The 13,007-nt window shown below is 47.9% G+C and overlaps 1 protein-coding gene across 1 annotated transcript in view; it reads right to left on the bottom strand.

The window, feature by feature from the left end:
- Nucleotides 1-13,007, bottom strand: part of PRDM2 (PR/SET domain 2) — a 37,299-nt gene that overhangs the window by 22,371 nt on the left and 1,921 nt on the right. Inside the window, 26 exon segments of the mRNA XM_032641944.1 lie at nt 5,755-5,855; nt 5,857-6,192; nt 6,194-6,292; nt 6,294-6,365; nt 6,367-6,590; nt 6,593-7,072; nt 7,075-7,476; nt 7,479-7,680; nt 7,682-7,722; nt 7,725-7,796; nt 7,799-7,826; nt 7,829-7,911; nt 7,914-8,097; nt 8,099-8,177; nt 8,179-8,279; nt 8,281-8,454; nt 8,456-8,512; nt 8,514-8,561; nt 8,563-8,658; nt 8,661-8,804; nt 8,806-8,916; nt 8,918-9,106; nt 9,108-9,797; nt 9,799-9,907; nt 9,909-10,024; nt 10,026-10,135. Of these exon segments, the coding sequence (XP_032497835.1) occupies nt 5,755-5,855; nt 5,857-6,192; nt 6,194-6,292; nt 6,294-6,365; nt 6,367-6,590; nt 6,593-7,072; nt 7,075-7,476; nt 7,479-7,680; nt 7,682-7,722; nt 7,725-7,796; nt 7,799-7,826; nt 7,829-7,911; nt 7,914-8,097; nt 8,099-8,177; nt 8,179-8,279; nt 8,281-8,454; nt 8,456-8,512; nt 8,514-8,561; nt 8,563-8,658; nt 8,661-8,804; nt 8,806-8,916; nt 8,918-9,106; nt 9,108-9,797; nt 9,799-9,907; nt 9,909-10,024; nt 10,026-10,135 (4,348 nt within the window).

Below are 13,007 nucleotides of genomic sequence, written 5' to 3'. Positions count from 1 at the left end.
CAGGAACTAACAACCTTGAGGCAAAATACCTGCCCAAGGCTAAGCCAGCGAGGCAGGGACGGAGGAGGAGCTTGTTAGAGCCCTGGAGGGACAGGTGTCCCTGGTTCCCAGAGCAGCGCCCTTTCCGGCTCACAGCGTCCGGCTCCTCCCCGGGTGCTGTGCGTGCCCAGCGCTCAGTTTCTAGAACATTTACACAGCTAACGCTGAGAGCCGCTCCGTACCTCTGCCTCTTCCTCCCATACACCTGCCCACAACCCTTCTGGGGTTTCCTAAGGTAGGAATCCGTAAGCCACAAGTGTGAACACATCTCGCTGAGGGAGGCTGACCGCGCCTTCAGCTTCACCACCGTTCCGAGCAGGAAGGACACAGGCGGAGAAAAAAAATGAGGACAAGTGGTCCCACGTAGGACTTTATGAATAAACTGCTTGTTTCAGCCATTTTTAATCTTTAAAAACACAAACAAACAGCAATTCCATATCAACCTAATACAAATGTTACAACTTCTTTGTTTCATTCTTCGGGGGAGCCATAAATATAAAAACCTCCAGACTAGAGCGAACTGGTCGCAAGCACAGAGGAAACTGACACCCCATACAGGAAATTATTTCACTCTTACCAAAGTTAAGTTCTCCACGCACTTCTTAGCACCACCGTCCAACTGCACGTCTACTCTCTAGGTGGTATGGAAACGATGTGAATTCACAAATATTCAATCAATGCCAAACAGAAACAAGTGGGAAGAGGTCGGCCGTGGGGCTCGACAACTGCACTTTAGAGATGCAGCCTGTGAGCACCCCTCCCACATGCACCTTCATTTTCCCCCTTAACTGCTCCCAATGATGTACAAAATACAGTCCTTCCACAGCTTTTAGAAAGTTTTTTATTGGTTACAATGATATAAAATGCATCATTTGAATTCCCCCGTCAGTAAGTGCTTGCTAGCAACAGCATAAGAAAACTTTCTGTACATCTGACAAGCTCAAATGATTTATTTCATGCTGGAAGGGGAAAAACAGCAAACACCACTCTTAACTTGTCTGTCTATAATTAACCTCTCTCTCTCTCTCAAGGCTACGTTGGTTAAAATCAACGGACAACCCCTTTTGTATGTCAATTTGTAAATTTTAATGTTTTCATTAGAATAGTCTTTTATATCACTCTCCAACAAGAAACAATAAAATTACTAACAGCAAACTTCAATACAAGAACACTCTCCAGATTAACAACTCAAACAAAATGTAAAATGTAAATCACATATAATACAATTGAAGCGTCCAAAACAATTTAAATAATTTTAAATATTTTATTTTTAAACTGCTACAAATGCTTTATACAATATTTCAACATAAAGTCCCCATAACAGAAATGTAACAAAATGGGAATGATAGTGAAAGGGTTAAAGTGGCACAAATTCACCAAACAAGTATTAAACTACAAATTTTAAGAGGTAGATTACTTTTAAAGTTGAGAACAACAACAACAAAAAAAAAACAACAACACGAATAAAACTTAGCCATTTTCCACCAACTCCGTCATTAATTAGAGGGAAGGCATATAATAATGCATGGAGAAATGACACTTGTATACTCAGAAATAGCCAATTCATTGGGTTGTTTAAATCTCTATTAGAGACTGATGTGTAAAACCTGATAAGTAAATTCATTTACACTCAGGTGTAGACATACATCTATACAGGCCTGTGACGTATCCTGGGCACTGATATATTGCTACCGTCTCCGATAATAAAACAGTTATAAATTAGTGCCAGATAATAATCTGAGAGGATAATGTCCATTTGGATATATAAACATGACACTGGAAGAGGCATAAAAAAGAGTCCATATCCAATCTGGTTTCCTCTCCATTATGCTGGCAATCGGCTTGTGATAAAACAACAACAGCAACAACAAAAGAAACAGGCTAAGAAAGAAGCTAAATGCCTCTGTCTACAATTCATTTAAAGGAAAGGCATCAAGAGCTGGTGTGACCAAAACAATATAAAACGAGTGCATCAGAATCCGTCCTCCCTGAAATCTACAACAAACTACTGATAAAACAGAGAACTTGCTTTGCAAGATTAGGTTCAACTCATTCCTTTCTCTGCTCTGTGCCAAAAGCCAGGGCCACGCTCAGGTCTGAGTTACCAGTCCCATGACGAGGGGCCAGGTCAGCTAACCTGTCCTATAGCGCCCTCCTCTGTGCATCTTAATCGCCTGTGAGCCCAGCACGTGTGTTGGGCGCCAGCGAAGAAGCAGATGCCTGACTCTAACCAGGGCAACAAGAAGCCCCCTGGCAATCGGCTGTGTGTTAGGGTTTCTGAGTCAGCTTCAACTGGTCTTGCAAGCTTGGTAGATTTCCTATGCTTTGCCGTAGTGCTTATCCTAAGTTCAGCATGCATTATCTTTGTTTAGTCAATTCAGGTTTGTTTGGTTTGGGGGGCTTTTCTACAGGAAGTTCCTAGAAAATAAGAAAACTGAAGATAAATGACAACATAACACAACCTTATATGAACTGACCACGGTAAAGAAAAGGTGGGAAGACCATGGGACGAATGTTAAGACAGCAACAGGATGACTCGGAAGGTGTGTGGTAACGTGGGTGTCCCGCGCAAAAGAGACATGCTGAGAGGGACGCAGACAGTCCTCCTTGGAGTGATGTGGCGGAGATGGTATGGGAGAAATCAGCACCATTTTGGTTTTTTAGCCCATTTCACGGCAAATGGAAAAGCTTGGTCTGGAATTTCGTTCTGCTTCTCCATCACTTATTTACGTGTCCTTAACTGGCTGCAATGGGAACACAGTATTAAACAACAAGAACAAGAAAAGCTGCTGCAGAAGCAGCACTGAAGAATGTAAAAATGCCTTGGGATTTACAAAGAGCAAAGATGGGTAAGAAGGGAGTAGAAAATGTACCTCTTTCCTTATCTTTCTGTCTTACAGTCCGTGGAAGTGAGCCCTCAGCCACCAGCTCTAAATGCAGTCCCACCGACAAGCCACAGGTGGGCTCCAACCCGACCCACGGAAGGTGAGCCCGACACAGCATTCGCTGGACTAAGTAAGAGTTGTAAACAGGAGAATCTAGTCGGTGGTATGTCTCTGCGGCTTTGTCCTAAGAAAAGGATTTGGAGCACACGCCTTTTTCACACCTGGATTGGCACAATGGCTTGTGCTACAGGAAATGACCAAACGGCAAATTCTGCTGAGCTCTCGGTGTAGAATGGGAAAACTGACGTCGTTCTCACGGCTGACTGCAAGTGTATACTTGAAAATCTGTGGAATCCTAAACTGGCATTTGAATGTAAAACGTCTGAGTGCCGAGGACTAGCCCTTAATCACAGTTAGGATCAAACACACAGGGAAAGGGTGCACTGCCAGGGCCCGGGGTAAGTCCTCGAACGTGCAATGGAGCAAGGACAGCGAAATCACTGAAAACCAGAGTGAAAGTGGTTATTTCCAAACCTGTGCTATGAAATCACCCCTGAATAAAATTTACAAATAGAAATATACTGAAAAGGGAAGAAGACTAGTTAGAGCAACTCCTTGCCAGTGCAGTACAACAAACGTGGAAAAGGACGAAGCCTCCACTAAGAGCCCTGGGCTGACACCGATGGACCATCACATCCCCAGGCCTGCGCCTAGGATCCCGGCTTTATACCAAATTCACCACAAGGTACTAAGAACTCTCTGAAGAATCGCCCACTCTTCTGCCCAGATGATCAAAATATGATGCCCCCTGAACGCTCATTCTGTAATTCCCAAAAATACTTCCCAAGTTTATGGTCACGGAAGCCTGCTGCTACCATCTACAGTCAGAATAATACCCTTGTCTTCTGAACTGTTTGTTCCTTGTTTCCTTTTAGGCCAAATTTCATTCCAGCAACGTTAACTTTCAAACAAAGCAAAATAATTAAAACTAAGTGGAGCAAAGAATAGAGACACAATTTTATTAGGCACTTCAGTCCTTTGCAGTCTTAAGGGTTCTTCAAAAGCCCTGGATGAACTTCAAAAACTCAGAGAGTTTTCCTTTATAGTACGTTAGTTTTTTCTTATCAACTTTACCCTTGAACTGTATAAATGGGATCCAGTACAAAATAAGTGATTCTTTCAGATACTATCGGAAACAAAGGAGAATACACATATACATTCTAAAGCATCAACCACCTGGGAAACGTTTTTTAGTACAGTCCACGAAAATGACGGCACGTTCTGGGTGGTTTAACCTTGAGAAGGACAGTCCAAGAATGTCCTGTTGTTGTGGAACTTCCCGAACACAGACTGAGTACAAGGAGGTACACAGTGAAACTGCTACAGGCAGGAAGTCTGGACAGCTGATAAACAGGTGTTTACTTTCACCAGGACTAACTAAGCTCCAAGACGCTGTATACACGTATGTCAGTAAGGTCTACCGTAACTGGTTATTTAGTATTTTTATGAAGTAGCTTTAGGAAAAATCTGATCCTTTATTCCTACAGTCAATCATTCCAATCAACCCTCGGCTATTGATTCTCGTCTCCATCTTCAGCCATGACTTATGGTGCACCAGCACCGAGAACTCTGCCTCATCGAATGCGCAGTGATAAACAGCATCTCTGAGCCCTTGTGACCTTTCCAAACGGCAGTCACCTCCCAGTTAACTCTGATTCTATTTGCTTAAAACACCAAAGAATTCTGAGACACTGGAAGTTATAGCCAAGAGCCTAGAGTCCTGCAGCTCACTCTGAAAGGACAGGATTTTAAAAATACTGTGCAGAAATTCTAGCTGACGAAGAACACTTTCACCTGAGATGAACCTGCAGGCATCATTCAGGAAACCACAGGATACCAAGAGTGCACTCCACTCACGTTTGAACTAACTCCGGAAGTCTGAGAAGTCAATGGAGCAAACTTAACTCCTGCCCTATGTTTTCACCGGTCGCCAAGCACGGTTCTTAATATAGGAAGAACACAGGATAAACAGTGGGACCACCTCAGAGCTGAGCTAAGACGGGCTCTGGCATCACGCCGGGGAAACAAAGGCACTGACAAGCGGGGTGACCTGCCCTTCGTCCCCACCCGCACCTCAAAGAACCATGCTCTGGCCCTTCGGCAGGCACTCTCTCCTCCTCCCGCCCGTGGGAAATCTGGCTGTTTACCACCGTGTGCCTGAGAACAGGAGCGAGTGGGAGGACACATGGCATTTTTAAAAGGAATAGAGTGCTGTGTTTTGATTTATTTTAACCAAGAGGCAAGTTTTTAAAATTAAAACACAATAAAAGCAAGCATGAATGGTAAAAAAGCAGTCTCAGCTGCTAGAACTGCACTTAAGTCACAGAAGTATTACGCCAGATTGTAATGTGGTTTTAATGAACTCCATCTTAACATAAGAAGTAAGCTATGATCAGAAAATAATACCAGTGACACTGGGATACCACCCAAGATATAAAGGAAGTTTGAGAGAATTTCACCTTTTCATAGTAGGGTGCTTTGGGGAGCTTTTCATGGCTTCAAATCCAATTCATAACTGGCCCTATTAGAGAAACTGTACCACTTTGTGAGTCCTACGCCTGAAATAAGAGCTGTATGTATCCATCTCTACAACAGCCAAAGCACTGACCCTCCTGCACACCGGCCTACACCTTAAGCAACAGCTATTTCCTTTAAATATCGTGCAGGAAAAAGGAAGAGAAGCCATTGGGCAAGGACAGTGTTTTCTTCCAACTGTCCTCCCCCCTCGCTCTGGAGCTCTGAATTCCTCCGGCCCTGGAGCCTCGCTTACCTGAAGTCCTTCAGCTCCTGCTTGCCGCTGCTGTCCTCCCTCCTGTTCTCACTCGGGTCGGCAGCAGCTGTCAGCTGCAGGCTTCGGGTGATTGGCCCCCCCACTTCGTTCTCTAGATTTTACACTGAACCTGTCTGTCCGTTTCTTACTGGCCAAGGCCGATTTGCTCTGTAAGACAGCTCTGCTTTTCTGTGCCCTCACGTGCAGGCTCCGAGACGTCTTGCCCGAGAGCTGAGCTGCATGATTCTTGGCTGCAGCCTTGGGCTTCTTGCTCTCGCTGTGAGTCATTTTGGCCATTCGTATCGGGCTTAAGTTCCTTAAGGAGGAGCTTGGTTTTTTGGACTTAACCGAAGCTGCAAATTTAACATTCTGCTTGGACCTGAAGGACGAGGAGGGCGGTGGGACCTGTGCAGGGCCCGAGCTGCGAGCTCTGGTCTTGGCCCAAAGGCGCCTGCATGCTCTGCATTTTGATCTCTGCATCCGCTGTCCGTCTGCGGTGGCTGCTGCCGCTGTTTCTGTCACTACTTGCAGGTGATGGGGTGTCCTCCCTTCTTGGATGAATGGGAAGCTTTTTTTTTGGAAGGAGAAAGAGGTTTCTTGGGACAGCTGAAAAGCGGCGTGCTTGTTCAGGCTCCCGATGTACGTGAACTCTCTGTTGCAATACGGGCAGATGTGCGAGGACGACTCAGGAGCATTTTTTAGGTCGGCTTTCTGCTTTGCAGACTTGTTTTTCTGAAGGATGGCTTTCTGGACAAGCTGGTTTTTTTTCTTCAACGCGTTTAACTTGAGCTTATTTGAGGACATTTTGCTGAGCTCGACGCTAAAGTTCAGTCTTTTGGCTGTCCCATTCGTCTGAAGGCATTCTTCCCAGAGTTGTCCAAAACCACCACACCGTTTTTGGGCTGCACAGTCTGTTTCAGCGGGACTGGATTTTTCTTCGGGGTATACCTCTTCTTGTCGCTAGCGGAAGCACACGCCAGGATGTGTTTGTGCAGCTCAGGCATGTTGTCCACACCTTTCCCACACTTGGTGCAGCGAATGGCGGTAGTAAACGTCTGTGGGATATTGTGTGTAGTGAAATTTGTGGCCGTCACACCAATGCCTAGGGGGTTGCGGTGATGGTACTGAAATGGAGGTGGTTTAAAGCTTGGGTAATGCTGATTGAGACCCAATCGAACATCTGGATCTTTCGTCTTTATTCCAGAAGCCATTATCTTTATGGTCGTGTAAAGCTCTTCTGAGGAATCGTTCAGCTCCTCTTCTTCTTTAGACGTTTCTAAAGGATCTTCCGGCAAACTCTGCATATGCTCTACGTGGCCTTGCTGGGATCCGTGAAGTTCTGGGGCCTCAGGGTGCCACTTTCAAACTCATGGTGTGTGCACACCGTATCGGGGTGGAGATCTCGCTGGTGCTGCTGCAGATTGCACAAAAACGCAAATTCTTTTTACAAACCGAAACACACAAAGATATTCCCAACTCCATGAAGCAAAAAGCGATGTTCTGACAAATCGGTTTTAGCCTTAAAGAGCTGCACACAAAATTCACATTTGAAGGGCCATTCCTCAGCGTGAATGGATAAATGTTTGGTTAGATCTTTAATGGAAAGGAAAGGTGATTCACAGACGTTGCAGACAAAATTTTTGTTGAATGTCTCCTGAACGATATCCCGCACGGTGGCAGACTGGGATTCTTCCCTCGCTTTCGGACCTTCACTCTCTAATCCTCCTGTTTAAAAGATATCATGGGGAGAGAGGCTTCCAGATTATCCCAGAGGAAACCAACAGACGATACTGCTGAGAGAGGAGGTGGCGAAGGAGAAGAGGAGGAGGACGAAGAAGAGAACGAAGGCGAAGCAGATGAGGAGGAAGACGAAGAGAGCGTCGGAGGCCCCGGTGAGGCAGCAGACGTGAGGGGCTCCACGGAAGGAAATGGGAGATGGCGAGGGAGACACCGTTGGGGAAAGAATTGAAGTGGGGACTGTGCGGTGGCGTTCGAGAGTGGAGAGGGACACGGATGAGGGGATGCCCCGGAAGAGGGGCTGCAAGAGGTACAGTGGGAAGCAGCGGAGGGGGGTGGGGTGGGCAACAGTTAACACAGGAGGACAGGGCTGGGGGGAAGAGGGATTGGTTGGGGTCAAGAGAGGCGGCAGCTGCCCGAAGAAAGGGAAGATGCCTGCGGGGCAGGTGACAAAGGAGGAGACTCGCCAGGAGGGGCAGGTAAGCTAGAGTCGGGACCGAAGGTCAGGTCCGGCTGAGGATCTAGGGGTTTACAAGGACTGGGGCTCCTGGTCACATCTGGAGCATTTTCTACAGGTAAGTCGACGCCATTGTATTCATTGAGAAGGGACCTTCTGTAGCATGCAGGTGGTTGGCTTCTTTGTCTTTGCAGCGCTGCAGGCTGGCTGCACCGAATGGTTTTCTTGATTCCTTGCCTTCAGAGTCACTACTAGGCTTTCTATGCACACTGAGATCTAACACAGATTCCCACTGGACTGGAGCCTTGCCTGTACCCTCAGCCTTCTGTTTTTACACCACTGGATAAATCCAGTGGCTGCTGGTTGCATACGTTGCTAAAAGTAGAACTAGCTGCCCACTCTTTAGATACTTTATATTCATCAAAGCCTGGAGGGCTCCCGGTTTCTCTCTCATCTCTCCCAGACAAACTCCATGCTGGTGAGTTGCTATGACTTTCTAATTTGGGGCTTTTTGGAACTCAGAACTGCCTCAGTCCACATGGCTTTCCCATCGCCCGGCTTCCCCAAAGTCTCGAAGGGCAGGACTGTGCTGTGGAGAGCTGGGGGGAGAGCTGGGTCCGCCTCTTAAACCTGCTCGAGGTCACAGGGAGCATCGACGCAGGCGTGGACACACAGACAGGACCTAATTTAGGTATTTCAGTGGCTGAAATCCTGCAGGAGGAGTCAGTTTATCCTGCGTTTGAAGAAGTTGTTTGAGCTTCGATGACAAATACACATTTTTCTCTTTGTGGAACGGAACGGCCTCTGTGGTTGATATGCTGAGAGGCAGGCTCAAGGAACACGAAGGTGCTACGGCAATCAGACTCGGTCTCAGCTTTAATTCTGGGCAACACAGGAGGACTGGCAGTCCTCCGTTTCTTGGACTCACTGTTCGTGCTGCTGGAAGGCTCTTTAGGAAGATCATCTGTTTATAGGGACCTGTGTGGTCTTTATATTTTGAGTTATTTCCACTGTAACCGGAGTGAGCAGACAGTTGATACCGTACAAGTCTGCCGAACTGGATTCCATCTCAATAACATCACAGTTACTGGTGCTGCAGCTGGTCTGAATTTTACCATCAATGTAGTAATTTAAATTTTCCGAGATATTGCTAGAAATAATCCATGATGTACACGTCGTCTGCCTCCCCTTCCTCCTCTGGCTCTGTGCTGGGTACGTAGACACTCTGGGCGGGCAGGGCCTGCTCTGCCGGGGGCTGCTGCTCTTCGAGGAGACCCCCTTTTCGCCGCACACCTTTAGGAATCAGGTGACGCTCGTGTACCCTGCGCTGATGTCGCCTCATGTTAGTGTGAGTTCCAAAAACCTTTTTACAGTATTGGCAGGGATGGAGCTCCTTAACTTCTCCGTTCCCTTCTACTACAGAAGAATTTACTGTGTCTTGGGAAGCCTTCTCTGAATTCAAGGTCAGAGAGTCTTGCCCAAGACTGGGAGGCTGCGCGTCATCCTTCGGAGGAGTGCCGTCCCCGGGCGCCTGGCCATCGCCGGGGCTTCCGGTGGCCGGAGTTGCCAGGCTGGGCTTCCGCTTCAGCCCCGCCTCGTGGCGCCGCTCGTGCCGCCGCCTGTTGATCTGCGTGCCGAACGCCTTCCCGCAGTACTTGCACTTGAAGGCGTGGTTTACCGTGGACATGTGGATGTGCATGTGCCGCTCCAGCCCCTGTTTGGTCGTGAACTTCCTCTCGCAGTGCTGACACGGGAACAGAAACGTTTCAAACACGTCACCATTGGCCTCTTCTTTAGCTTTGGGAATTCTGACGGCAGGTGCTACCTCCGGAGAGTCTTCAAGAGCGCCCATCGGAAACAGTCCGTGGCTCTTCTAACAGATCCTCTGGCTCTCGTCACAACCGCAATCTCCAGCTCTCCACCGCGGCGCTCCCGCCTGGCACGCCAGCTGCCGCCGCCATCCTCCTCGTCCAGCTCCTCCTCCTCCCCCTCCTCCTCCTCTTCCTCCTCCGCGTCGTTCGCATCGCTACGCGCCGCGTCCAGCTCTGCGGCCGGTCCCACCTGGGGGTCCTGGGCATGGGGCGGGAGGGCGGGCTCCAGAGGGCACATCCTGACTCACCACCTCCTGAAGGGCAGCCGTCTGCTCGGCGGCGGACGCGGAAGGCTTCTCGTCTTCGTCTCTGGGGCCTGGAAAGCACAGGGAGGCAGAAGCATGGAAGTCAGGGCACACACCAGCCACTTGTGATCAGTTTCCATTATTCCCGTTATATCTCTTATCCCCTAAATGTGTAAGGGAGGTCGTAACAACACACAGCTCTGCTTTCTCGGTTATAAAGCTGTACTGCATAAAATTCCATTTCACTCATTCAACAAATGTTTACCAGAGCACCTGCTCTGTACCAGGCAGCTCTGTGGGCAAGTGAGGATACAATGTGAACAATAAATGCCTGAAGGAGCTTAGGTTTCTTTTGTGTTTCATCGCATACATATAAACAACATTTTTGTTTACAGAAACTGTAGTGCTTAAAACTGTGTCAGAGGGCTTCCCTGGTGGCGCAGTGGTTGAGAGTCCGCCTGCCGATGCAGGGGACACGGGTTCATGCCCCAGTCCGGGAAGATCCCACATGCCGCAGAGCGGCTGGGCCCGTGAGCCATGGCCGCTGAGCCTGCGTGTCCGGAGCCTGTGCTCCTCAACGGGAGAGGCCACAACAGTGAGAGGTCCGCGCACCACAAAAAAAAAAACTGTGTTGGAGTAGTTGATACTGAAATTCAAGATACTATGATCATGAATTCCAATTTTTTCATGATTCCGAATGGAAACCAGAAAATTGCTAAACATATTACCAGGTTAGATTCTTAGTGGTCTGTCTTGAATGCAATGATTCTCTCTCCTCCTCCTGACTAAAACTATATATTGAGAGCTAGAACATTTTCCAAAATCATGCGATCATCATTTTTCATGTAAAAGGAACTTCGGAGCTCACTTCTTCCAAGGCTGATTAAATTATGGAGGACTCAGGAGTACCTCAGAGAAGGAAAAAGAAATCTGAAGTCACTTCTGAGTCTCTATGCCCAGGAGGAATCCAGCCCAGCCCAACCTGAGGTTAATGGTGCACAGGTGGACTCGCTAGCAAGGTGACAGGCGAGCAGAGACTAAAGGAAATGAGTCATGCAAATATCTGCGGGACGGAAGCCCTCTGGACAGAGAAACAGTAAATGCATAAGCTCTGAGTCAAGAGCATGTTAGATGTAGTCAAGGAATGGCCAGGAAGTCGTAGAGGCCGTAGGGCGAGTGGGGGGCGGTCCATACAGGGGAGAAAGGAGAGCAGGAGATGAGATCAGCTCATGCAGAGACTTGTGGGCTGTTGGCCTTTACTCTGAGTAAAACAGGGAGCTATCGGAAAGGTTCTAACAGAGAAATATATGATCGACTGAAATACAAGAGAATCACTCCAGGTGCTACGAGGAAGACAGAAAACTGTAGGTGGACAAGGGTGGAGCAACCCTACTATATGCTCCAGGAGAAGAGACGAGAGTGGCTTGGGGAGGTGGTAGGAAGTGGGTCAGACTCTGGATTATTTTGGAGATGAAGCTGACAAGATGTGCTTGTTGACTGACTACGGTGGGGTGGTGGTGGAGGAGGAAGGGTCAAGGAGGATTCCACAGCAACTGCCGTTACCCTGCTCGCTAAAACTGTATTAGACGGAGAGAAAAGCAAGTCTGGTCTGTGTACGTTTCTGTGTGTTGGGGGAAACTAGAGTTTTACTCTGGATGTGCTGAAGTTTGAGGTACCTTACAAATATCCAAGTAGTATATGACTCACGGTCCAAAAGAGGCTAAGACTAGAAATGGCACTTGGAGCACGGGTCTGGACGAGGTCACTTGGAGAGCGAATGCAGACAGAAGAGGGGGGATGGCTGTGTCCCCCAGATGACTCCAGTACCAGGGTTCAGAGGAAAGGCCAGGGAGGTATCTGGAGAGCCAAGAGAGTGGCGGCCCTTAAACAAAGGAGGGAGTGATCAGCTGTGTCCAGAACTGCTAATGGGCTGGGTAAAATGGGAGTGAGAACTGAACATTCCATTTGCTACGGTGGAGCTGTGGTGATGGTGACAACAACAGTTTTGGTGGAGTAGTGGGGGCAGAGGCCTCAAGGAGTTTCAGAAGAGAACAGAAGGAAAGGAGAGACAGGGAGACTATAAGCAACTCTCTCAAGTTTAGCTGTAAAGGAAAAAGCAGAAAAATGGGGGGAGCGGCTAGAAGGAAACACAGGGACAGCAAGGGCCTCTGAGACAGGGGCTGGTACGGAGCGTTTAACACTGATGGGGATGGTCCACGATGCCGCTTTCCCTACAGGACCACCTAAACTCTCTGTGGAACTACACTCCTTTTACTGCAGATACCTCAAGAGTTAAGAATGGGTCTGTAGAAGAAGCAGAGCTACTCTGACTTCTCCTGGTTCTATTAACTGGCTCTCCCGCTATTCACTGTACAAGTATTACTACACACCAGTACTAGGTGAATAAAGCCACCAAGATCCTTATCCTTACAGAGCTCCACTTTAACAGGAGCGAGGCAAGCAGGCAACATTACTACAATGATTAATGGTCAAGCTTATGGAAGTACATGGTTAACAAGGTACAGGACAGAAGCACACGGGAGGAACATCCAGCGGCTTGGTTAACTGATCAGGGGAGGCTTGTCAGAGAAAGTACTAAGCAGGCAGAACGTGAAGGACAAGGATAGAAGAGGAAAAATCAAGCGGGAGCAATCAAAACATACAGCACACTGTAAATTAGTATGGACTTAGCTGGAGGCAACAGGGAGCCATTAAGATATTTTAAGCAGAAGAGTGCCATTTGGGAGATTTGGCTGCAGTGTGTAGTAAGGGGTTGGGAGAGGCAGAAAACCATACTGATGCAGTGGCATTAGAAGGGAGAGCTTGGCTACCTACACTGAGAGGTGGAAACGGAAAGAAGCAGAAGAGGCAGAAAAAAAAAAGCGGTCAGATCATGGAGGTACGCTACCCAGAGTCCTGTAAACAAACTTGGTGACTGCCTGG

This window comes from Phocoena sinus, chromosome 1, assembly GCF_008692025.1.
Source record: "Phocoena sinus isolate mPhoSin1 chromosome 1, mPhoSin1.pri, whole genome shotgun sequence".
In the NCBI taxonomy this organism is placed as follows: Eukaryota; Metazoa; Chordata; class Mammalia; order Artiodactyla; family Phocoenidae; genus Phocoena; species Phocoena sinus.
The sequence above is the reverse complement of the archived record's forward strand: the minus strand, read 5'-3'. Positions and strand labels throughout refer to the sequence as shown.